The sequence below is a fragment of the Schistocerca americana genome, chromosome 11 (genome assembly GCF_021461395.2).
Source record: "Schistocerca americana isolate TAMUIC-IGC-003095 chromosome 11, iqSchAmer2.1, whole genome shotgun sequence".
In the NCBI taxonomy this organism is placed as follows: Eukaryota; Metazoa; Arthropoda; class Insecta; order Orthoptera; family Acrididae; genus Schistocerca; species Schistocerca americana.
In genome coordinates this window covers 45,098,530-45,125,591 of record NC_060129.1, presented here as the reverse complement: position 1 = coordinate 45,125,591, position 27,062 = coordinate 45,098,530, and the positions used below count along the sequence as shown (strand labels likewise).

The 27,062-nt window shown below is 38.7% G+C and overlaps 2 protein-coding genes and 1 non-coding gene across 3 annotated transcripts in view; 1 reads left to right on the top strand and 2 right to left on the bottom strand.

Moving 5' to 3' along the window:
* The window catches only part of LOC124553222 (zinc finger CCCH domain-containing protein 10-like), a 125,946-nt gene extending 113,562 nt beyond the window's left edge, over positions 1-12,384 (bottom strand). Inside the window, exons 1-2 of the mRNA XM_047127113.1 lie at positions 12,190-12,384; positions 3,916-4,320 (exon numbers count right to left, since the gene is read on the bottom strand). Of these exons, the coding sequence (XP_046983069.1) occupies positions 3,916-4,201 (286 nt within the window). The 5' untranslated portion in view covers positions 4,202-4,320; positions 12,190-12,384. The remainder of the gene's footprint in view (positions 1-3,915; positions 4,321-12,189) is intronic.
* Positions 12,385-12,937: 553 nt separating this feature from the next.
* LOC124553638 (protein RCC2 homolog) overlaps positions 12,938-27,062 on the top strand; it is an 84,604-nt gene continuing 70,479 nt past the window's right edge. Inside the window, exons 1-2 of the mRNA XM_047127509.1 lie at positions 12,938-13,201; positions 22,329-22,599. Of these exons, the coding sequence (XP_046983465.1) occupies positions 13,022-13,201; positions 22,329-22,599 (451 nt within the window). The 5' untranslated portion in view covers positions 12,938-13,021. The remainder of the gene's footprint in view (positions 13,202-22,328; positions 22,600-27,062) is intronic.
* Trnat-ugu lies at positions 16,250-16,324 on the bottom strand. Its single transcript has one exon. It is a non-coding gene; the product is annotated as a tRNA-Thr (tRNA).

Here is a 27,062-nt window from a genome sequence, read left to right as displayed (position 1 = left end):
TTCATCTTTACCGAACTGAGCATACATTTGGAATCTTTATCAACAGATCTAGTATTTCTGCCATACTCATTAGGTTCTGCATCCAAAAGATGAGGAAACGAACATCGACACTTGGTTGGAAACAACTGCTCATCTACAGAAATATATGGACCAGGAATGTACACGTTTTGAATCCCATCAATACATTTTGCTGTCCACACTTCAAAGGAGTTCCAATATTAGTAGGAACCAATTCTCACTTCATACCATCAGGAGCTCTGTACTGAAAAATCATATTAGTCAGACTGCATATTTTACCTGAATTATATCACCTTTCAGCATGTGTGTGGGTCAATACTGCATTACTTAGCTTTAGCTGCACTCTGTTCATCAGTGTTAGCTTGCAAAATGCCAACCGTAAACAGCACTGCCTTCACTACCATGAAGCATTGTGGTATAACCACCTGTTCACCTGTAACATTACAATTTGGTTGCCCTTTGGATGATGCAGTACATAGAGATATGTGAAACGAGTATTTTTGATGGAATTAACACAGCTACATTGAAAACTGGGAAAACAAAAATATGCAATTTCAGACACGTTTTATTTCTTGGCATTTCCACTATTGGAAATTCATGTGAATCTTCACTGCCGTTCCTTGACTCACCTTACTGGAGTTTGCACCATAATCAGAATCTGTTGAAATACTGTCTACATATTCCCGACTCAACATTTCCACCGTTATTTATCGAAGAAGACATCTGTTCATCCTCCCCGAGACAAAGAACCACGTGGCACTACTTCACATGGTCTGTTTATTCTATTTATATACAGTTTTACTTGATAAAAGCGGCCACAATTACAGTTTCATATCTACACTGCAGCAACAGACTCAATAAAGGCTACCAGCAATGTATTTGAGTTGACAACAATGACTTTATTCAATGGAACACGAATGTCACTCTACCGGTTCTAGGCATTTATTATCTTCTCTCAAAAACTGCAGAATTGATGCCACTGACTTTTATTTCGCAATGAACTAGGCTAAGAAATGTTAGAATTCATGAATTCTCATCACCTCCAAAAACTATTACAGGGGATGTGGGGTTAAACTTTTATTATGGGACAAAACTGTCCGGTAAGTGGGTCTAGTGTTAACATTTGATGTTAAGCATGTAAGCAAGAAGTATTTTAACAAATATTTATACATCTTATCCCCTGAACTTTTACATTGAATTATTTTACAGATATGTTCAGTGGTATATCTGGACACTGTCGGCAAAATAGCTGGCCATGCATAAGCACACTTCCGCCACGAGCCAGTTATACAGGTGCCCGACAGATATGGCCCGCCAATCTGAGGCCCATGGTTTTCAACTGATGTGTAGTCGCCATCAATTGTATCCAGCTCTCTGATCTACCCGCAGGCTGAGACCTTTCTCGTGCTGAGGCAAATCAGCGGATTTTTGCGATTTACCCGCAGACCCAGGACTGCCATGCACACTCCAATTGGAAAGGTGCCACGGGCGACAGATTTCGAGAGTTGCGACTGTGTCTAACCACAAATACACTGTACAGAGAGGCGTTTTATAGGTACTTTATTTATTGTACTATATGTTTGCACTTTGAAAGTAATTTATATCTTCGAGAGAAAGTAGGGGAGATGCTAGCAAAGCATTTGTGGCAGTCACTGGCTGTTTGAGCCTTTTTACAGTAATCTGTAATACCAGTAAAATTGGACATAAACTGGTACGGGTAATAGCCTACAGCAATGAACATAGTACAAGTAACATTTTATTGGCACTCATTTTAGTGTTGATTTATACAACTCACCCCCTCCCCCTTCTACACATTTTTCAAGAGACCTTCCTTCTCTGATATTATTTATGAAATTATTATAGTCATTTTAAATCCAACATTGCAGCTAAAACAAAACGCGCATTTTTTCATCAAATGCATTTCACTTTATTAAAATAATGTAAAGTGGGCTGTAATGAAACACATTTACAATCTGGCTTGCTTCCTGCATCTAAAAATAGTTCCTTACAACACATGTTGATGTTATTTACCATATATTACGTTTGATTTTTGCTCGTCTCAGGAAACACTGTCTGCTTGCATCTTTCTGAGGTATTACCTTATTTGGCACTGTTGTTAGTTTTTATAACACTTTAATTCACAGTGGGAATAGTGTCTATAAATGTTTCAACCATCTCCTTGTATGACCTACTTTATTTTTTATTTATTACATTCTTGTTTGCATGATGTCAATCTGTCAAATTTTACAACAAGGTATTTTGTAGCACAAATTTTTTGATGTGGTCATTGGTGCATCTCCTTTCAATAGTTGTAGCAACTGAAACTTGCTATCACCCAAAAACCACACATTTCTCCGTGGCGAATTTCGAGTATCACCTACATTTCTCTGGTTGCCATGATAAAATTTACTTCTTTTGACAGAACAAAGTGGACTTTACACAATGTTACCTCACTAACATGCTAATGCAGTTGCAATTGTAATAGGATACTGAAACAGTGTTTATTAAACAAGGAAATGAGGACAAATCAGGTCAAAAGCTTACAAAAAAAAGCACATACTCGGTATAAATACCAAAGTGTAATTTCTTCACTTATCTTGTTGCAAAGCCCACACTAATTCACATTTCACAATCTATCGACGACTTAAAAAATTACATCATTCTGTCGCAAAAGTCTGCAGTTACTCCTATATCGCAGTAGATAAGATTGTTATAAACGTTTATCAAATGCCATAATAACACTCAAAGAGGAGACTGTTATTTGCCAAAATCTTGTTTTGATATCTCAACCCTTTAGTGAGTAATGAGGTATGTTATGAGTATTTCATTTCCTCATGATTGGTGACAGAGACCTCTTCCCAAGCATACAGAAAAATTCATTGTGTTAGCTAAATTTCATATGCACCAAACACAAATTCATAGTGACCCCTATTTTTCATTGCAAAATATTTTATATTCAAGCACTGCTTTACTTATATGCAAAATATCAAAATAACTATAACCATTAACGAAATGACAGGCACTTCATCATGAAGCTGATATATAAAGCTATAACTTATGCAATAACCAGTACTTTCATGAGAGGAAGTGCATCTGCACTATACCCTGCAAACAGTCATGAGTTACGTGGCAGAGTGTACATCCCATTGTACCAGTTATTACGGTTTCTTCCCATTCCATTCACATATGGAGAGTGGGAAGAATGGTTGTTTGAATGTCTTTGTGCGTGTAGTAATTATTCTATTCTTATCCTCACAATCCTTATGTGACCAATACGTACTTGCTCAGCATAAACTCTCAGACTTGGCTGAACAAAGCCCTTCACAGAAATCCACTTTTGTGTGTGTGTGTGTGTGTGTGTGTGTGTGTGTGTGTGTGTGTGTGTGTGTGTGTGTGTGTGTGTACATGCTGAGAGACTGGATCAGCAGCTCCCAGAACTGTTGCTAATGTTCTCAAGGTTGTGCCTCCACTAACACACAGGCAAGAATTGCAGGTCTTCAAAAACTCACCAGAAATCTCTGTGTCTCATCACTAAAATCCACTCGTGTATATCTAGCTATTGTGTTATGAATAGAGTTAGTAGTAAAGAGGCAACAAATTAAAAATGTCACGTGTGACATTGGAGTACTACTGCACAAACAGCAAAAACGTTGTAAGCAATAAAAACTTTAGAAATTTTCACTTGTTTATCAAATACACAATTTAAGATGTAAGTCATCTGTTATATACATTGGTTTCAGAGTAATAAACTGAAAACAGCACATTGCCATAATCACTAATAGTGTGAAAATAATTTACTGTAATCGTGATACTGCCAAGGTAGAAACTTGATAATTAGGAGAGCCCGATACATACGGGAACTCCATTAATACCACTGACACACCTCCTCCCACTTACCTTCTTCCCCTTCCTTCCCTTCGGGATGGATATACCGGCAGCGCCGCCCGCGCCTGCAATTCGAACGCAGGAAGTCGCGGCACACGCTGCTCTCCTCACCACCAGATGCATCTCCGTCCGAGCCCCTGTCTTCGCCGCGTCTCCGGCCGCCGAGCCCTCCGCCGGAGTCACGGTGGTCCCTGGCGTCACGGTCCCTGTCTCGTTCGCGCCTGTCGTCGTCGCCGATACTCACTCGTCTGTCTCCCATATCGCCGCCTCCGCCGTCGGACTTTGAATCCGATTTCATGCCACCGGCCACTTTTGCCGGTCTCTCTCTCCTCTCCTAAAGTTTTGGTAACAAACTAATGGAGCCGTCTTCTGCTCTCGTCTATAATCGATTGCCGCCGTGTATTACGTGGCCCGCATCTGGAATGGGACAGAAGCACTAAGTACGAGGATAGTCAAAGTTACTGGTGTCTATTAGCACTATTTACTAATCATTAGTCAACAAAGTGAGCTGTAGACTCGGCTGTAGTGGGAAATAACATGGTCACAGGGCAAGGTAGAGCTGTGTTGCAGTCGAAAGTAATGTGCGTGTTACTTCTCAGAGCTAACACAGAATGAGATACACAAAATTCTGGAACGACTTTCTTTAATTCCAATCAATGGTCACAAACAATTTATTTGTTATCATTAACTGGCATGAAAGAAAGGAATTCTGTATACACAGAACTGGATCATTCTTTCTTCACATCTACGTCACAGCCCATAAAAGAAGTAAATTCCTTCACAGGCAGCAGTGGCAGCTTGCCATTAACATTATTAATAATTTTAGGTTTTCCTGGCACAGCAAAGTTTCAAATATTTTCGGATATTCAGTTAGGTAGCATCATTTGGGTGATATTTTGGCTCAGGAGTCCCCAGATGGATGGCTCTGGGCGCAGGCCAGGTGCAGTGGTGAAAGAAGCACGACACGAGAACTCGATCCAGTGTCGTCAGTCACACTGCGGCTGACACCAGATGTGGGTCTTTGGCAGTACGACGACAGTGCACGGCCATCCTCTTCGACTTCTGCCACACGAGCGGATTTCCACGCAGGCTGCCACTGTGCTCTGACCGTGCTCAAAGCCGAGTCCCAGGCCTCGCCTAATTGAAAATTGCTTCCTTTATTATTTCACTAGTTTCAATTAAACAAGGCCTGGAACCCAGCCTCGAGCATCAGAGCCCAGCAGCAGTCTATACGGAAATCCACTTCCATCACAGCAATTTAAGAGGATAAGGACGCACTGTCACAACTTTGACAGAGACCTGTGCCCGGTGCCATCTGTAGCATGACTGAGGACACCAAATTGAGACCCCACGTTGCACTTCCCCCACCACTGCACCGGGTCCACACCCAAAGCCGGCCGGCTGCAGGCAGTGGGGGACCCTAAAAGCAGTGCCCAGCAGAAGACAGTCAGCTACCAGGAACACCCAAACATGGCGAGCAGTCACCTCGCCAAAGTATCGCGCCACACTGGTGACGCGAACTTGCCCGATACCACCGAGAATTACTCTAAGTCATTACATTTACTGATGATATGAAGGAGGGGAGGGACTATAATGACAATGTGCATGCAAAATGTAAAGTTGAGAAAGTCAACTGTGTGCAAAAGAAGGTAGGAGGACCACAATTCTGAGCATAACAGGATTCGAGTTCCCTCGCCCGCTGTAGCAGAACGAGCACGGTGCACTCGACACGTAACTGTGTGGACAAACATATTATTTAGGCAGGAATTGCTGTGATATTATTAACAATACAAAAAGCACTAAATTTGTAGAAACTTCAAACTTGCTGTCCTACGGAACTCGAGTTTTGAGGTTAGCGAGGGCATTCAGAGAAAAACTGATCTGTCTATGGTATTCAGTTTTAAAAGTTGCCACAATAAATAAGTCACACATGAAAGAGGCAAAGCAGTTTTAAAAAATGATACTACATTAAATTTCTAAAAAAAATTAATTTCAGCAGGTGGTTTGCTGAGACAATAGGTATATTTGTACACATTAAACTGCAACTAAATAGTCTCACAGTGGTAGTATACGAGAACTATTGTCAAACAAAAATGCCGGTCATTGTTGAATTATTGCACTGTACAAGCTCGTAGACACAAATGTGTAATATGTAGATGTGTAAAGCGTAACTGCATTCCACTTTTACAGATACTAGGGTCTACACTCTTAATACCTCCCCTTCAGTTTCCCGGGCATTAACACAATGGTGCTATCACTGGCCATGTCTTCAGTTCCCTTTTCCAGGAAAACTATTGTTCGTCAGTTTGGCGGCACAATTAAAAGAGCTGAATATTGCTACTGTTGTCACGAGCCTCCGGTTTCAGTGAGGCAACTGTAAACAAATGGACCACCAGAAAAGAAGGCACAGGGCTCAGGACAAGCCACAAACTTACAGAGTGATTCAGCATATTCCCTTAGGTGCATTTACATTTGTGTCCTAATACCTAGTCACCGTGCAACTGTACGTGCCTCCACAAGCAAGCAGAGGCATATGTGTACTTCCATTAACATGTGTACACGAGTGATTCCATTCACACCTAGGGAGAAGCGTGCACGCTGCTACTGTGACGGCTGAGCAGCCACCGTGTGGCGGTAGGTTCATTTACCAGAGGCAGCCAGACGTGCTGGCAAACCGCACCAGTGAGGCTACGGCATAAATGTACCGTGTAAAGGCTGGCTGAGGACCATCAAATATTTCTTATAAAAAGTTTTTTGTAAGGAATAAAACACACACACACACACACACACACACACACACACACACACACACAGTAGATTCTAAACATTTACCATGAACAAGTCCAGATTATGAAAAAATGTGTATTTCATCTATCTCAGAAAACATGCAATTGTAAAGATGGGTTTTAAACTGAAGAAAACTTTATATTAATAAAAATGGAACAATCATCAAATTAATACGTTTATAAAGTCCTTCAGTGTATATTTGTGATACTGTGGACTTCATTCCTACGACTGGTTTGGTACAGCTGTCCGAGCTGTACAAGCCTCTTCTTCAGCGAACAATTACTACAACCTACATAATTAAACTTGTGTCCCCTTGGTGTCTCACAATGTGTCCTATCAACTGATCTCTCCTTTTAGTCAAATTATGCCACAAATTTGTTTCTCCGCAAATCTGTTCAGATCACCTCACTGCTTACATGATCTACCCATCAAACCTTCAACATTCTTCTGTAGCACTACATTTCGAAAGCTTGTATTCTCTTCTCATCCAAACTGTTTACCCTCCATGTTTCACTTCCTACACTCCATACATACACTTTCAAAAAAGACACTCTAACACTTTTCACGACCAATTTTCTTGCCATTGCCAGTCTGACTTTTGTATCCTCTCTACGTTGGCAACTTATTTTACTGCCCCAATAGAAAAACTCATCTATTACTATTACAGTCTCATTTCCTAATTTAATTCCCTCAGCGTCGACTGAGGTAATTCAACTATATCCCATTACTCTTGTGTAGCTTTCGTTTATGTTTATCTTATATCTTCCTTTCAAGACACTGTGCATTCCCTTCAACGGTTTTTCCAAGTTCCTTGCTGTCTCTGACAGAATTACAATGTCATTGGCAAACCTCAAAGTTTTTATTGTTTGTCAATAAACTTTACTTCCAGATTTTTCTTCTGTTTCCTCCATATATTATTATTATTATTATTATTATTATTTAACTTGGCAAGCTCGCAGACTGAAGTATCAGAAAGAGTCCAAGACATCTGTAGGGCCTACCCTTTATTGTTGCTTTGATGAATTCAAATCGGTGGCTAACCCAGATATGTTGGGAGTTGAAATTTGTGAAGCATAGAGGGTTGCAGTTTCTGCATCTCCCACATACAAGAACTGGCTAGCAGCTAGTGAAGAAATATCAGACAATAAATGTTGAGTTCTGATACAATTTAAAAATCAATGCCAATGTGTATTTCTGCTAGAGTTTTCAATGTTCTTTTATTTGCCTAACCCAACAGATCTTTCTACTATTTGAAAGAACTGTTCAATTTCACAATGTCAATCTCAGAGAGAGAGAGAGAGAGAGAGAGAGAGAGAGAGAGAGAGAGTGTGTGTGTGTGTGTGTGTGTGTGTGTGTGTGTGTGTGTGTGTGTGTGTATTAAACTTATGATGTCAACAGCATCATTGATAAGGATTACAATTTTTCCAATGGGTTAGACTGTGTAGAGTATTGCAATAAGTGCTCGTACACTGCACCAATGTGGGAGCTGACCTGGAAGAAATTTACTTTATCGCAACTTACTGATGTGTGCAAGGCTGTCGATCCTGAACAAACTGTGGGGTACAGACATGGATTGACATATACAATGCACCACTTAAAATTAAGCACCAGGGAGTTTATGATTTTGTGACAAAACATAAAAAACTTTTGACCTGAATATAAAAATTCAAAATAGTTTCTCAAATTGGGAAGACGACGGCTTAAACCGGGTGATGCGATTGCAACACTTGATTGTGCAGAGAATTATTCTCTTTATTGTCCAGGATGCTGTCCATTATTGCTCTCTCTGTCTGTCAACCTCGGTCTCTTTTTTGCAAGTAACGGAAACCCTTCATGTGATGGTACTGGAAGCACTGTAAAATGATTAGCTACACAAACTAGACTGCAGCGCCCAAGAAAAACAAAATTCTCACACATTTGAATGTGTGCACTTTCTGTGAACTAGGCTCAAACAATCAGGTATAATTTATCAAGAAGTAAATTTTTCTTCCGCTTTGAGAGCTTCCCTGAACAAGAGAAAATCAATTCACCTGAATCAATTTGCAATTGTTAAGTTTCAAACAATGCATAATCTGTCTGGGTCCCCTGTTTCCACACGATCAATGTCCTTGCCCAGATAAGTAAGGTGTTTTCAACGGGAGCAAGGTGTTTTCGGCGGGATTTGTTTTAAGACAGCTATCACATTAAGAATTTTTGTTTCAGTACTGCAAACTGCCAAACACATGCTGTAGTCTTGTCAATTGTCTTACAAGCAAATGTAAGTTTGATATTCTTGTGCATTGTAGGAACATACACTGAGTAGACCACTGAGGAACCTGATATACACTGCCTTATCCAGAGATCTCACAGAATTTACATAACCAAACTTTGGCATGATTACTTTGATAAGCCATGAACATTTATTTCAAATTTCTTAGCAACAACCATTTTTACTTCTGTACTTTATTCCATTAATCCTGACAAACATTCATTCATGTTAGGGCAGACCCTACTAATCATCCTCAGAAAAAAAAAACAAGTACTCCATTCTTTGCTACATCAGAAAGAATTTCCCCTACTTTTTCCCTGGTACTGCTAATCCAGCTTTCTAGATGTTTTAACTACTCTCTCAGCAACATAGTCATCCACACTTTTTTTTAATTGGCTTTCTCCTTAGTGGCAACAGGATAGTCTGAATTTTCTCATCATGAACAGAAGTTTTCTTCTTCCAAATATTTCTTAGCCTTTAGTGGATGCCTCTTGGCTAATTAACCTTTCTCTCTCATTAACTTTGCATTTCACATGAGATTTTAAACTATGTTTCACTACCTTTTGAATTTATAAGAGGGGAAGCTGAAAGGGAACTAACTGCTGTTAAAAATTTTCAGTTTTCATCAAATATTTTTTGTTTTGTTATAGTGGCTCTTGACCTGAAGGTCACGGCCATCTCTAAGTGTTTTGGATGCATTTATCAATGAATGTCATAATTAATTCTAAAACTACAATACGATGAAGGAGAGTTGGTATGGTTGCTGGTACTGATAATTGATTACATCAGATTGGTTTTTGTATGGCAATGATTTTCTGGTTTGTATACATTTTACATTAATAAAATACGTCACTGATATCCTCTACTGTTATTCCATCACATTCACAATGCAGGTTATCTTGAACACGTGTTCCATTAAGGTTGCTTCGGAATTATCCAACATTAAATTTCAAGCGAGTCATGGAACTTAAAATTTTTTTATTCCCCTTAACTGTGAGGAACCAGGAATATGAGGGAATGTTTGGCTATATTCCATAGTGTTCTCCTCTGAATATCTCCATTAGGTAAAGCTGAAGCTCTAACAACAACCAATATTTACGAGTTTCCATTATAGTGTAACAACCTTTTCCCAAACTTTACTATGACTGCTGCATTGTTAGATCCAATTAACCAGTTCTTTTTTTAAAAAATTTATATCAGACTCCCATTCTCAGAGCAACAGAATGAAAAGTGACCAATAAAAATAAATTTATCTTTGATTTTTTTTCTGTTTTGTAATTTGCTTTTTAAGTACTGGAAAATTCAGAACAATGGATATGTTTTGTTTTTCATTTAAGGCAAACTGAATTTGAGGATCCACTGCTTCCCAAAAAAGCATGCTGCCTTAAAACATGATACTCAGACAGTGATTCCCTCGCAAAACTTTACTGGATAATTGTTTACAATCAGAGTAGAAGAAGCAAATATGTAAAGCATGAATGAAATATTCCTTTAACATCCCTTTTAAGAAACAAGGCTTTGAAAGTGAGTTATTCTTGGAGCAACTTTAATTTGCTTAACTTTGTCTCCAAGAGCAAAAATAGTGACTCACGTCTCGTGATACTTACACAATGGGCACAATGCAAACTATTCAACCATCTTGTCAAATTTTGTAGCTTTACCACTATTATTCACTGAAAAATTGCTTAAACTTGGCCACAACATTTTGTCATCTTTCAATTTATATTTTCTACTCACTAACTATTAATATTTATGGGCTAGAAGCTTGTATACCTTCCTCAGGCCATTTCGCAAAAACACACACCGAACACAGAATGGTGCAATGTGAGGATCCCTAAACAACTTAACAAGTAATCACCCTACATGTATTTTCATTACAAACTCCTATTACTTTACAGTAGTCTGCTTCCAATGTTTTCCAAGAGTCACTACATGGCTCATCAATTTAAGTTTCGAGTTTCTGTCCAAAGTGACAATTCCATTTTGCACACAGTCTGATTGAATTTTAGGCAGTAAGCATACACCAGCACATTACTAAAAGCATCTGAAAGATACTACTATTCACGTCATCATCATGTAAATATTGTGTGCAAAATGTAACTGTCTATTGCATAAGGAAATTAAAAATATTCCACCAGTTATAATACAGCGCTCCTACTAGTGATGAAGCTGACTCCTTTAGTCCAACTATTCCTATGAAAATGGCAAATTTAAACCATTTTGAAAATATGAACATGCCTCGCAAACCAAAAATGTTCTTTTTAAAAAAAACATGAAAATAATACAGGTGGCTTTTAAACATTTCCTTCTTTAAGCTTATATTTGCTAAATTCAGTATTCCTGCACTTAAGCCAAGAAACAAACAATAAATGCTTGCATATTCCTGCCAAGTTAAATAAGGTAGCCTAATAAAAAATGGGAAATGCCCCTCACTGTGCTTACTGAGCGTTTTTGTAGACACAAGCCTTTACTAAATATGACAAACAGGAGAACTCACTCAAACCAGTAAATTTAAAGAAGATAGTAACTAATGTCATGTGCCAATCTTCAACATTTATTTGAATGTTTATGTATAAATTACTAAAACTAATAATAAACCACAGGGCTCATGTTTTTCTATGTAAGAAGGGCATAATGATGCAGGTACATTTTAATTTAGAAGAGAAGTTTGAAAAATTTCCGGTGGCAATTTTTCTCTCTCAAAAATTCGTAGCATTCTCCCCCTTACCACATCACCATACTGCAAACACCAAATTTTTACTTTCACACCAATGCGCCTCAAACCACTTCCTTGATAAATGTTACGCACCTATACATATACTTTAAAACAACAGCTACAGAAAAAGATGCTCCCAACGTGGTTATAACATAAAGAACCGAACTTAAGTCTAATACATATTGCGACGTGCCAAGTCCGTCTCCCCAGCTTATGAAACATTGTTCATTTAGAGAAACAATTCAAGGTGTAATATCAATTCCTCGACATCCCCTACATAGATTTAACAATATTTAATGACATAAATGAAACTCTAGCTTCACCCTACTATTCCTAAGCCAAGTCCTTACCAAGAATATATAATTATTCTGCAAACATATCAGTTAATTTACAAATCACGAGAGAACAAGTTTCACACTAGTTTTCATAATATTTATGAAGACACGAAATTATGTAACATGAAGAATATTACTAATAATCAAAACACGCCAACCCAGTTTTGTAATCAACGCTACGGCATTTCTTCAACACTTACGTGCTGGGTATCTCATCACCAACACGAAACTGATTTCTACAGTTATCCGCATCCAAAACCTAATAAATCCGTAAAACACAATTTGCATTTAGTTAGTTTCTCAACTGTTATACACACGAAGCTCTCCAATATTTGTAAATACAGCATATACTAAGAAAAACACATAGCTAAACTTATATCGTGAACGTCAGCCATTTTACATTAACCTAATGGCATCTCGGGTACAAACTTAACAGACACGAATTTACCCGCGGAAGAATTACAAAACGAGCTAATAACCACAAACATGTATTCGGAAGTAGAAATCTTTTAAAGAAAATGATAAGTATGCTGTTTAATCAATTTAAGATTACTAATCCAAGACAGTCGGCAAACAAATTTAAAAATTGAAGTGTAACTACGGATGTATTGTCAGAACTTCATACAAATTGAGATGCGAGGTACAGATGAAGACGAATATTTCTCTAGTTGCTGCACACAAGTTTATGACTTCATTTATAATTGAAGGCATATAACTGATATGAAACGTGTTTCTTAATGAAAATTTACTCAGTTAATTAACGAAACACACGTATTATGAGTCCTATGAACCCAAACATAGCTCAGCACCTTCATTTCCGAAAAATAAAATTTAATAACCCATAACAAGTGTTGGGCCATATTGATACTTCTTCACGAGCAAATGTTTTTCTAAACTGGTTGTAGTGGGGAGGGTGAAAAAAAAAACGTTACATTACGGAACAATAGAAAGAGTTGGACGACCCAAATCGATAAAAGAGGTTGTTTACCAGGGAAGAATTTTCATGTGATTTTTCGTTAAAAGTCTGTGAGCATGTCTACAAAGCGTAAAGCTGAGGATGTAATCGTGGAGGGGGATGTTAAGCAAACTAAACTCGAAAACACCGAGAAAACTGAAGTGAAAGGCGACGAAAATGGAGCTGCTGCATCACCAAACGACCACGGAGAAAAACCAAACACAGAAAACGATGCTACAGAATCTAATAAAACAGAGGTAATGCTTTCAAAGTTCATATAATTTTGAGAACTTAGCATGTTTGAAGCAGTACGCGTAAGCAGATTTTTGTATGAGTAAACTGAGATCCTGTTATAGAAAGAAGTTGCCTGCGGCGTTTTAAATACATTGTCACAAACGAAATAAATTATATGATATTTTCTCTAATTGAACAAATGGGTATTTTAGTTTTATATATTTTCATGTTATGTCGAAATACTTATTGTTTCTGCCGTACATATTAATTATTACTGAAGAAAATATACTTGAGGGAGACGAAACTGCAGTAGTTTCGTTTGTGTGCTCTCGAAGTTATTTGGTATTCATGGAATTAAATATAAGACGAAGCGACGCAGTGAAATAAAATGAAGTCGGTGATGCTCCCACATAGCATCTCTTGCGATATGCTTATTTTTATTGTAGTTTGAAGATCTCGTGGTTGCGAGGAGCGTAGGGATATAGTGTGTCTGTTGATAATGGAACATGCTGTCACAGTAAGAAATCTTTACTGGACTGTTTGCTAAGTTGTCAGTCATCTTCGCTGTTTAGTATAGACAAATAGTTGCATGGCATAGGAAACGATAGTTGAATGATCCTGTTGCAGAGTTTTTGACTGCATAGCGTTTATCTCTATCCTGCGAGAAAGCTTCATCCATTTTTTTGTATTTAATGTCAAAATTGACCTCCATGCATAGACGTGCAATTATTTGAATAGTAAACCATTATGGCTGTAACAGTGTAAACAATTTCATTGCCATTATTTTTATTTGTGCATTTATTTCGTACGTGTGATTAGGTAAAATATTGCACAGCCGTTCAGATTTTAGTTTTACTAGTAACCAATATCAATTATGCGAGACAGTATTCGCAAATCAAGACTGTATAATATAATTAATTCTCGTTTATAGAAAATTTCATTAGCGTCACACACAGTGTAATTAACTATGCTTACAAGTTACATGTAACTACTTCAGTAATTACGAAAGATAATTAATTTTGAATAAATTGCAGTGCGCCCCTTGTGGTGGAAAAAGTGTCCTGCTTATAGAAATCATCTACACATTTATTTTTGTGAGTCTTTTATGGATTATATATTTGTTATATTTATGTAAGACCTCCTTATGTTGAAATGCCTTCGTGAAAAACTATTCTAGTGGTGAATGAAGTGTGGGACCCCATTGTGACCACTGATGGGATGAAAAACTATAAGCCTATCACACGTATCAGATGTGTGTTTTAACAAACATCAAGTATGTATTTAGTATATGAATTGTGAGTAATGAAGAGGAGTGGCAGCTCTGTGTAAGTCTTAAAATAGAAAAAAATACCTAGTACAATATTGTGGTGTCCAAATCAAATTTTAGGTTAATAATGGCTACATTTTTAAAAGTTTATTTCTTAAACAATACTAAATTACATAACTTTGAATTAACATAGTGAAAATATGCGCTTTGTGTATCTGCTAAACATTTTAATTCCATAGGTTCTGGTATACCTGTAAGAAAGAACACTGACTAGCAACTGATTAGTGTTCTGTTATGTGTTCAGCAAATGCTAGTACCATGATCATACTGTTTTGCCAAGATTCCTGTCAGGTTCTAAACTTTGAAATGCAGAAATTCATCAAAAAACATGAAACTTTGTATTTGTTTTCCCTGGACTTTAATTACCTTCCTAAATTACTCCTTGGTTTCCTACACAGCCTACTCAGTGAATGGATTGAATAACATTGGGAATATGCTACAACCCCATCTCACTCGTTTTACAATTACAGCTTCCCTTTCATGTCCTGTTAGAAATGCAGTCTGGTCTCTATACAAGCTATAAATAGAATTTTGCTCTGTGTAGTTTATTCCTGCTGCCTTCAAAATTTCGAAGGTAGTCTATTCTACATTGTCAAAAGCTTACTTTAAATCTACAAATGCTTTAAATGTAAGTTTACCTTTCTTCAACCTATGTCCCAGGGTTAGTTGTAGAGACAGTATTGTGATGCATGTTCCTATGTTTCTCTGAAGCCCAAATTGATTTTTCCCGAGGTTGGCTTCTATAAATTTTTCCATTCTTCATACTTATGTAAATAATTTATGCCAGTTTTTTCCAACAATAGTGATTCAGTGGTATTCACACCTGTTAGCACCTGCTTTCTTTGAAATTGTAATTATTACATTCTCCCTGAAGCCTGAAGGTATTTGGCCTGTCTCATATTTTGCTCACCAGGTGAAATAATTTTGTCATTATTGGCTCTCCCAAAAATCTCAATAATTCTAAGGAAATATCACCCACTCCAGAGGCCTCGTTTCGACTTAAGTCTTTCTTTGCTTCCTCTTCTCTATCTATAATATTGAATTGAATGAAATTTTATTGTCGGTTAGCTATTACAGCAATTGACAGTCAAGTTACATATATACAAATTATATAGCACATATACATGGGTTGGAGAGCTGCATCAAACCAGTCTCAGGACTGAAGACCACAACAACAACAACAACAACAACAACAACAACATACATGGGTTGAAAATCAATATGTCACTATTGGTTTTCCGTAAAATACAATATTTAAAATGAAATAATACGAAAACATTGCTTCATAAATTACTCAGTTAAAGAAATTATGCTGTACTCTCCAAACCGGTACGACTATGATATTTTACAGTCATAAAATTCCTGAAGTGATTTGCAGCTAACCAACTGAATAATTTGTCTTTAAATAATGGAGCTTCTACCCATTCCAGTTTTCTTATTCATTATCTGGCCTATTCTTGCCTTACTTAATATCTATTTACTTTTGTGTTGCTAACCTCATATTCATCTAATAAGTCCTATGCCTTCTACCAGCACACTTCTTTCATTTTCAATATATGTGACTTCAACCTGTCCATTTCATTTTTATGCTCTATAACCTATATATGACGGTAGTATCTGTTCCCGAAAGAACAGTTACCGTGGATGACCATGCAGCTTTGCTAGAAATGAAATGATAATTAAATGGACACCCTAGCTGCAAACAGGCGTTGATGTACTTCGTTGGGGACATGTTGAAAATGTGTGCCCCGACCGGGACTCGAACCCGGGATCTCCTGCTTACATGGCAGACGCTCTATCCATCTGAGCCACCGCGGGCACAGAGGATAGTGCGCCCGCAGGGACTTATCCCTTGCACGCTCCCACGCTCAATATGTCCCCAATGAAATACATCAACGCCTGTTTGCAGCTAGGGTGTCCATTTAATTATCATTTCATTTCTAGCAAAGCTGCATGGTCATCCACGGTAACTGTTCTTTCGGGAACAGATACTATCGTCATATATAGTTAAAGTATATGGCTTCCCGGCCATTGACCTTCTTTTGCGAACGCACACGCTATGCCCAAACTCGTATGGGACTTGGTAGATTAATCTGCCACGAGTAATGAGTATGATGGGCAAACATCTATTAGGCGCACTACGAATGTAGTGGTGTGGACATGTTAAGAATGTGGATCTCGCGGGGAGCGTGCAAGGGATAAGTCCCTGCAGACGCACTATCCTCTGTGCCCGCAGTGGGTCAGATGGATAGAGCGTCTGCCATATAAGCAGGAGATCCCAGGTTCGAGTCCCGGTTGGGGCACACATTTTCAACATGTCCCCAATGAAGTACATCAACACCTGTTCGCAGCTAGGGTGTCCATTTAATTATCATTTCATCTCTCTAACCTACCTACCTGGGATTGAAGATCCCACACTCTTGAGGTATTCGAGCCAACACCGAGGCTTAACCAGCAGTTGTTCGTACCGCAAACCGTATGCATCTGGAGTAGGAAATGGGGGAAGTGACAGTAGTACACAGAATACCCCCACCATCTACATCTACGTGATTACTCTGCAATTCACATTTAAGTGCTTGGCTGAGGGTTCATCGAACCACAATCATACTCTCTCTCTACCATTCCACTCTCGAACAGCGTGCGGGAAAAACGAACACCTAAACCTTTCTGTTCGAGCTCTGATTTCTCTTATTTTATTTTGATGATCATTCCTACCTATGTAGGTTGGGCTCAACAAAATATTTTCGCATTCGGAAGAGAAAGTTGGTGACTGAAATTTCGTAAATAGATCTCGCCGTGACGAAAAACGTCTTTGCTTTAATGACTTCCATCCCAACTCGGGTAACATATCTGCCACTCACTCTTCCCTATTACGTGATAATACAAAACGAGCTGCCCTTTTTTGCACCCTTTCGATGTCCTCCGTCAATCCCACCTGGTAAGGACCCCACACCGCGCAGCAATATTCTAACAGAGGACGAACGAGTGTAGTGTAAGCTGTCTCTTTAGTGGACTTACCACATGGCATTTTAAGGTGGCTTGTGAGATATAGGTGTAGAACTGTAGAATGCCAATTTTCCTTTTCCCGATTTATTTTCTGATAAATCACAACCAGTTAAAGATTTCTGAAAGACCATTAATAAGTTGTTAAATATGAGTCTCAACATATACCTTGTTTTGTTATGTAGGGTGGCAAAGGCATGCTTGAATTATGACATTTGTTGAAAACTCAGTACAACCTAGAGTCTTTTAGAGCACAAATTAGTTTTATTCTATGGGGAACATCTGCACAAAGTTTCCCTCAGAGTGACAGTGCTGACGAGGGGTCCAGCAGCGCACAATGTCACCCCTCCTCCTGCACCACAAAATGATGATAATGATGAAAAGAAAGAAGTTTATCTGAGCTTCTCTTGTCATGTAAATGTGTTCAAATAACTTACGGAAATGCAACCAGTTAACGTCATCGACAACTGCCGATTGATAGGTTAGTGCTCTGTCGTTATCAAGGTAAAGTGCTGTTCAAGGGAATCCAAAAGATAGGGTTTCAGAGCAACTTAAAAGCACCCTAATCTTAGATGCAATTCAGAAAACACATTGCATGTCATGTTTCTGCAAAATATGACCAGTCTTCTGAGTAGTAAAGAGTAGAGCAGTCACAGTGATTTTTATTGCATATCTAGAGTACAGTCACCGTGTAGCTATCCTCAATGCAAGAAATTTAAGTTAAAACATTAAAAACAAGTCCCAATTAGACTAATCATGCCAGACATGGCATTCACACTCTTTCAAGTAGTAAAGGGGACAGTAATTGGTTGCAATGATGTTTATTGCATATCTAGATTGCAGTCACTGTGCATCCATTTACTGCTAGAAATGAATACAGCTACTGGGCACAAGTTTCCTCTATAGAATCAAACCTGATCTTGTTGGAAATGCTCCCTGCATAAGGCAAAAAGTCCATAGACTTCATTCAAAGTTCACATACTTTAAAACTCAATGTAATATCGGAGTAGTTCAAATATATTGTCTCTGATTGACATAAGAAATATGCTGTGTTCTTAATGTAATGCTTGTACTAACCAATTAGTGGGCTTAACAGAGTAGCACATTGTTTTGCTACATGATATACCATAGCACCAGTGTTTCCCACAAGCAGATGAAAAGGAATCCTTAACTTTTGAATTTTTGGAAGGTCGTGTAACCTATGTGCAACAGCAAAATAAATATTAACTCTCAGTACCCTCCTGTGATGGGGAACTTTTCTTCAGTGGACTGTTAGTCTTCCACTAGACACTTTTTGTGGAGTCAGTTATGATCCTGTGATACACTGTATCAGACAGTAAACACTGCTTTACATTCACTAAGAGCTGATCTGGCGGCAGTTGTTCTGGACGAGCACGATTACATTAAAAACATGTAGTGATTACTATCTGATTCAGGGTATTACAGGATCAGTGCTGAACCCACAAAAAATGTTGAGAGAGAGAGACTAACAGCCTCCTGAAGAAAAGTTCATTGTCGAAGCAGACTATGAAGAGTATTAATATTTATTGTGCTGTTTCGCCTAGATTATATGGCCTTCCAAAGATCCACAGAGAAGGGATTCCTTTTCATCCAGTTGTGAAGTAACATTGGTGCTCTGACATATCGTGTAACAAAATGCCTTGCTACTCCATTGAGCCCACTAGTTGGTCAGTGTGGACATTAAATTCAGAACTCGTATGTCCATTAGAGGGTGCACATTTGAATGACTCTGATATTCTATTATGTTATAAAGGAGTCTCTCTCTTCACTCGTGTTCCTCTGTCTGAATCATTACAGTTAATTAAGGTCAAGTTTGGTGTGAATTAACGAACTTGTTTTGGCAAGTGTTGACTTCTGTATATTCTTTAATTCAGTGTCAAGTACTGCGAGGTGAAAGAGGGAATTGCGATGGGAAGCCCGTTGTCATTGTAAATTTGTTAATGGAAATCGAGGAACGTTCCTTAGTTAATGGCTTTGAAATTTGCCTGTTTTTAAAAAAAATTTTAGGTTGCTCGACCTCACAGCAGCGAGAATACGAACACTATTTAGGACAGTTGAATTCGAGCCACCCGAATATTTGTTTCATGGTGGAGGTGGAAAGGATGGCCACTGTCCCCTCCTTGATGTGTTGGTCAGGTGGAAGGTTGATGGTATGTTGGGACATTCTGTGTGTAGGGAACCTACTCACACTATATTGTATCTACAAGCTGATAGTTGTCACTATTTGGCTCAGTGTGAAAGGGTGCTTTGTACCTCGGTTTACAAGGTCCACATCATTTCAGACCCTGAGAGTTCGGCAGCTGTGTTGTCCCATCCTGATGTCATCTTTTGTCAGAATGGGTGTAGTGAAAGACGGGTAAGATGTCGTTGCGCTATCGACCTACTGTGCGCAGGTTGAGTGGTGACAGTACTGAGTGGTCACAGCCTACACCCATTTTGCCTTATGCGGGGGACATTTCCAATACGATTGGTCGTATCGGGTTTGATCCTGTAAAGAAACAGTTGTGCCCAGTGACTGCCTTAATTTCGAGTAGTAAATGGCCACACAGTGACCGCAATATAGATATGTGACGTACATAACTGCAACTGTACCCTTTACTGCTTGGAAGATTGATTGTATTTTGTGGAAATACAATGTGCAATGTTTTTCCAACCTCCATCTAAGATTAGGGTCCTTTCAGGTTGTGTTAAGAAAGTTTCAGTTTGCGTAAGGCGGGTGTCTATCTCACTCCTTGCAGTTGTAGTATATCAGGGCGGCAGTTCTTCTGGAGACGTGGAATTCTCAGGGAACTACATAAAAATCCGTGAAATCTCAGTGAATTTCATAAAATCTTGGGGAATTCCGTATCTTTAACCTAGCATTGAAATGTAATTTAAATGAGTTTTATAAATTACATATTTCAAAATACCTAATTTTTCAAATGCATTAATTATATGAATATTATTCCATACAAATTATCAAACTTTAAAACTGCTTTTGTGGGTATATATCGGTTGAGAGGAAAGAAAAGTCAATATTGTGGTATCCCACTCACCCATTGTCCCACTCGCCATTAATTTATCAGCAGCTTCTGACATCATCTTCCACCTCACACCTGGAACTGTCGGGGACCTTTCTCCCCCACCCCCACCCCACCCCACTCCCTCAAGCATGAACAGCCACCCTGCTCATATATTGTTCAGACTATCAGGACCGTGCAGGATTGGTGCGCTGAGCTTAGGTGTTGCACATGCTTACAACAACTGAACAAATCTGCAATTGCAGTACATTTTCTTGGCACCTGGCATAACATGTAATTAGGGTAGTGTTGTAAGCAAGCAGTTGAATTTAGTAACCAACCTTGTACATACAGATGGAGGTTTCTGCTTAAATTCTGCATGGAATCCTGCTGTCTCCGTTGTTTCCACTATCAATAACTTCTTATGTTGGTCAGCTTTGGTTGTGGTGGCGTGAGAGAGAGAGAGAGAGAGAGAGAGAGAGAGAGAGAGAGAGAGAGAGAGAATGTGTTTATGGAATTGTTCTGTAAAACAAAGTTTTGAATTGCATACTACAGTGCTTACTTCCTGCAATTTTTTGCCTCGAGAATGACAGCATGGTCACATGTCGAAATACCGGTGGTTGTTGGTGGCGTTACCCGGCTGCATTCTCGTAGGTTACTCAGAGAAGTTTATCGCTCAATGAATTTTTGCTGTTCATCCAGCTAAACTTCAGAACAGGTGTCATGTTTTAGTTTATTACTTATGCAGACAGTATCTATGTATAACACTAAATGTACCTGCAAAATTACATCATTGCGCAATTCACAGTTCAGGAGATATGTCATAAACATTGAGATGCATGAAGAATATTGCTTAAAATAGAGTGGAAATAACCAACCTTAAATCCACGTACTGTGCGATAATGATAGCACTTAACAACAAACTGTAAACATAATTTGAAATCATTTTCTAAACTTACTGTTAAGAGTTGGATATATTAGCACTGCACGACAACAGCCACAAAAACCACACAGCATCGCCTTGCCTGACGGTAGTTGGATCTTCACTTGTATTGGCAGTGCTGAATTCACCCTGCTCGGTTTGTTTCTTTTCGTGGTTATAGTATTAGAAGGGGTGATCAAAAAGTTTCCATTCAAATGGTGTCCGGTCCCAGAGTCAGTATGCCAATGGGGTAAAATCACTATGGGCATTGAGTCCACTGAGTCAGAGATACCCATCTGGTAAAACACTGTGTCCTGCTGCGCGAAGAAGTCACTTACTAACTGCCGTATGTCCTCATCGTAGGAGATGTTAAAGGCTGATCGGTGATCCATTTTCAAGTTTTCCACTATTGCCTAGATTGTGATACGGTGCTTTTGTAGCAATTCCTGCTTCTTCACAGATGTGGTCAGCCACTTTGTTTTTATCATTCAGATGCATTTGACAGCACTGAAAGTGTGTACACTGTGCCACTTTGTCACACACTGGTGTGCTGTGGCTGTACAATTCCACCAGCTGAGAATAGATTGTTGCAGCATTTTTTCCATTTCAAATGCAGAAAATGAATTACTGCAAGATTCTCTGATATAGCGATGGGTGGCGCCGTGTTGTTTTGGATTCTCTAATGGGATACCGCGGTGCTGTGGTGTGGGGATTTGAGTCTGTACTGGAATGGCAGACCTGTTCCTGCAGACAGACAAATACTGTTATGTGATTTATTTTTTTCACTATGGTAATCAAAATTCTTCGTACTTATGTAATATTTGACCCCGTTTAGAAGGCATAGAGTTTACTTTCAAGTCTCGCACACGTGTTTACAGGTAGAACCACCGATACCTCCACAGACGGACGTGCCACCAGTGCGTCGAGAAGGCGGTACCTTCCTAATTGCCGGCTGCACGAACTGGGACCTGACCGGTCGGAAGACGGCCCCGAAGAATGCGGGCAAAGTGGGTCCGGCCTCAGGTCGCAACCTGTGGTCGCCTCACAGATTCGCTCCACTGGCGGGAGTCCGCGTCAAGCTGGTGGCTTCCGGCTGCAACGCTGCCCACAATATCATTGTCACAGAAGAGGGTCAGGCACTCGCTTTGGGTAAGCCAGATTTGAAGGTTCGTGTTTATTTCCCATACGTTATGCTCTCGGTGAGTTTCTCAGTGGAGAGGCTGTCCTCCAAATGTTGTTACAGCTCGACCCATATGATAGCTCTGTTTGTTTCATTTTTTGTAGTAATGGGCAAATTGGAGGTGCTAAGTTGACACTCAATTAAAGGCAAGTACTTCAGTTACTAAGGGAAAGTTTGAGTTACATGCACTAACAAAAATGGAACACTGTAGAGAAATTTGGATATTAGAGTAGTTATTATTGGAGGAAAAAGTTCGTATATAGTATTTCCTCCTCCTCCTTTTCTCCTTCCATGTGGAATCTATTCTGGAAAAGTCTAGTCAACCAGAGACCTGGATGGTACAAGAGAACAGATGTGCTGTATGGGGAAGGAACTTTGATTGTATGATAATGTTTAGACAAATCTTTCTTTTGACTAACTTTAATCTGTCTGCCTATCTGCAACTTTTAGTAACTTGTTGTCAGATGTAGCTCTTTTAGCAAACTTTTCTTTAAAGGAAGTAGTTATTACAGCCCTTAAGGTTAACAGTTCACTCCCAACTCCAACAAGATGTCTACAGACAACTCTAGTTTATTAACTAAAACCTGGTGCTGGACTATGTTTGGAGTGGTTACCAATATAAAAATCAATCCTCAGTTATTATTTAATATAAGATCATTATCTGAAGTACTTATTTTGTTAGATTATATTCTACGAATGTAATAACCGTAGTCAGGCCTTCTGTTCACGGTTCCAGGGTGACCCACCATCCACTGTAGAGCTGTGAGATGTGTACACCTGTCTGTCACTGCAACTTGTATGCACACACAGTATCTTGTTTGACATTGAGAGATCTTCAAAACATCATCCAAACACACTACCAGTATCTTGTTTGACATTGGGAGATCTTCGAAACATCATCCAAACACACTACCAGCAGTTGCTGTTGTAATATAAAATCATCCCACACTTAATTACTCAAAATAACACTGATGTGTTTGTTTCAAGCCATACTCGTTATGTCGTTTGGAGTCATATGATGTTGCATTCGCTATGTCATTTATGTGTGCAAATTTGTACCTTCATAACTGCTAGGTTCTGTACTGCTCTTACCCTTAGATCCTGGTTTCAGAATAAAGTTTAAGCACTCGAGGCGCTTGGAATGGAGAAATGAAAAAATAACTTCAATTGTTTTGCTATCTTTTACGTCATGAACTACCGGTGTCCTGAAATGTCAGCTCTTACTTTGTTTTTCATAATAGTGCTACATTAGGCTCCATTTCAGTGACACTACAATGGTGACCACGTGACAGTTAGAATATACTTTGTGATTCATATTAATGTTTGAAAAACTGAAGTGATGTAGACGACACTGAGACAAGTAATTTAATATAAGACACAGGGAAGTGTCGGGAAGTACCTGAAAGATGGATGAGAAATGTGGGACGTATGACTGTCAACAGATGATGTACCTCATGTCGTGCAGTGGTTGGGCTAGGGCATGAAGGGATGATTGAGCAATACAGTAGCAAATTCAAGAAAATGGCGCAAATTTCGAACATTTTTTGGAAATGTAATCTGTTGTATACATAGAAGTTACTAAATCATTGTCCTTGATGTAACCGAGTAAAAACTGTTCTTATTTCTTTCCTTTTGTCCCTTCTTGTTTTACTTTCAGGCATTATTTAGTAAGGAAAACACAGGGCATTTACTGGTAATGATGCAGTTCTGAAGCTTGTATTCTTTTACTTGTTGTGACCTGATAACTGTGCGTTTTTGTTATACTGTACTTTGCAGTGAACCAGCATGGACCGTGAAACAGGTAAATAAATAATAAATCTTGTCTCATTGTAAACTGGTAATTATCTAAGACAGTGAAAAATAAATAGTCTACAAGACTCAAAACCTGAGCTCCACACGCTAAAGTCACCCACGTGGACATAGAGCCCTACCGACACGAATGCTCGACTAGAGTCGGAATAATGAGGTTTGACAGAATGATAGGCGTTTGCCGCACGTGCGGCGAGGTGCATAATCTGGTGACATCACACGTTCAACATATGTCATCCACTTTTGGTGTATTTCCGGGCATTTCAGACTCCGTGTGTCTTATATTAAATTACGTATCTCAGCATCGCTTCAGAGGTTTTTCAACATTAATAAGAGTCACAGCGTATAAACTGTGTGGTGTGTTCACTACTTTTGTAGCATCCCTCTCTTGTCTCCATTTCAGACAAACAAATGTACTGTCTGCCATAAGAAGTTAAGCGTGCAGCAGAGGAGGAGAAAATGAAATGAAACTTTATCGGTGGAAAGAGTACACGGTGTTAATTCGAGGTTTACAAAATAGTCAAATTTAGGAAGAATGTGGCAGTATGGGCCTAGTTATCAAATGAATTTTCTCCTCTGGCCAGGATGCATCCAATGATTGTTCGGAAGGGTTTCATAGTCATCGTATCCTCTCCAGGGGCAAGATGGTTCACAACTGTTGTAACTGGTCCTTATATTCCTGATACTGGCACTGTTCTGTCGGGCATGGATCTGAGACTCTTTCATGTTGAGAAATGAGGAGGTGGTACCTGTTTTAGTTGATAAAAAGCTTTCTACAACCAAGGATGCATAAATATTTGTTTATTTTCAGCAACCAGTTCCAACAGACTTTGCTGTCATCTTAAGTTCTTCAAAAATTTTGTTAGAAATTGTGTTCTTTGTGAGTGGGAACCTCATGCCAAGTTGTCATGTTAGTGGATAAAATATGGCACATTACAAAAATCATTGTCAAAAAGAAACATTTACACTGATAAAGCACCTTGTGCACATGGCCATGTCCATATATGTAGCACCCACAGATGGCTATTACATAATAAAAATCACAAAATACAATAAAATGCATGCTATCACATCTGTTAACATGTTACATTCATTGATGATTCACCTTAGACAGCATATCATACACATGAAGGTACTGTTTACATTTTACTAATCTATGCTGCTCTAAAGTGTTATAGATTGCAGTGACATTCTTCCGAACTATGTAGTAAACATGTGTACGAACGTGTTTGGCACCACATCTTACTAAGATAGATTATTCTGAGTGAGGCCAAAAATTTTCGTTCTGCATATCTTGACTAATAAAGTATAGGAATAAAACTGCTTTCGAACCAAGCGACGTCTCGAGGTTTAGGCATTTATAACAAGCTGTTGCAGTTTTTCTAATCAGGTGACACCACAAGGTGTGCATTTCACCTATTTATCCATAATTAATAATATGCAGCACACTGACACTACTACAATAATGGCCGTATCCCTTAACTTTCCTTAAATTGTTCTGGAAGTTATTATAGGTGGATGAAATTTTCAGTTATTTTGTGACATTACTTATGTTAAAAAATACTTGCATTATATAGGTTAAATACCGTCTATAATGAAAGTTGTATTAAGACCAGTTTTGTTTTGCTTTATTTTAACAAAACACACAGAAGGGTGAGGTGACAGTGGTTTTTCACAACATAAAAACATGAATGTATTTAGTGTTGGTAAAAGTGCTGTGCGCTAAAATCTAACACACATGTGGAAGAACAGAAAGAATGGCGTAAAGAACTAAAAACCTGACCACTAAAGATTCATTAGCAGCGTGTATATGACCCGGGAGATCGGAAAAACCCAGAAATTTTTCCATCAGGGAAAAACTCAAGATTTTTTAGAATTCCAGGAATTTTTTTCATTTTAGTTTCTCGTTAAATTTTTGTATTTTTGACTGGTAAGAAACGATACAACAACAAAGGATAGTACTGTATCCCACTCCTGTAGAATAATACTGCAGCAATAAAACATGAATGAGAGAGAGGAAAAAAAAGAAAGAAAGAAAATTAAACTTAAGTTGCAAAGCAAATGCGCCACATACAATAACAAAACACAGTGATCATACAAGCGTCTGCCAACAGCAAAATGTGTCAAAGGATTAGGAAGATTACGCAATGCTTCATAATAACAACCTTTTTTTGACGAGTGTGACGTCACAACTGTTTACATAGATTCATTTGAGCAGTTGTGAGCGGGTCATGTGCATGTGCAGTTGAGTTGCGCATTAGTAGTACCTTCTTCGACTTCTGGCTACAGATGTTTTGCTGTTGGCTGTGTAAGCAGTCGCGGCAAGCAGCTATATGCTACTGGGACCATCACTATCTAGTACTGCCGTGGTTCAAAAATATTGTTTATCCGGGGCTGATGCATACAGCAGTCTGAGTTGTAATGGGGAGGTGGATAGTCTCAACATGCCCCGTGTTTAATAAGTTTAATGATTTTGTCGTTTCCTCTTTATCGCTTTCACGTCAAATGAAAATGAAACGGATTCCTGTGGCCAGGAGCTATCAAGTGAATTAAAATAGGTTCACATAATTACGGAAGGTTAACATATATTATTATTTTCAGATTTTATTTCATTTCCACCATT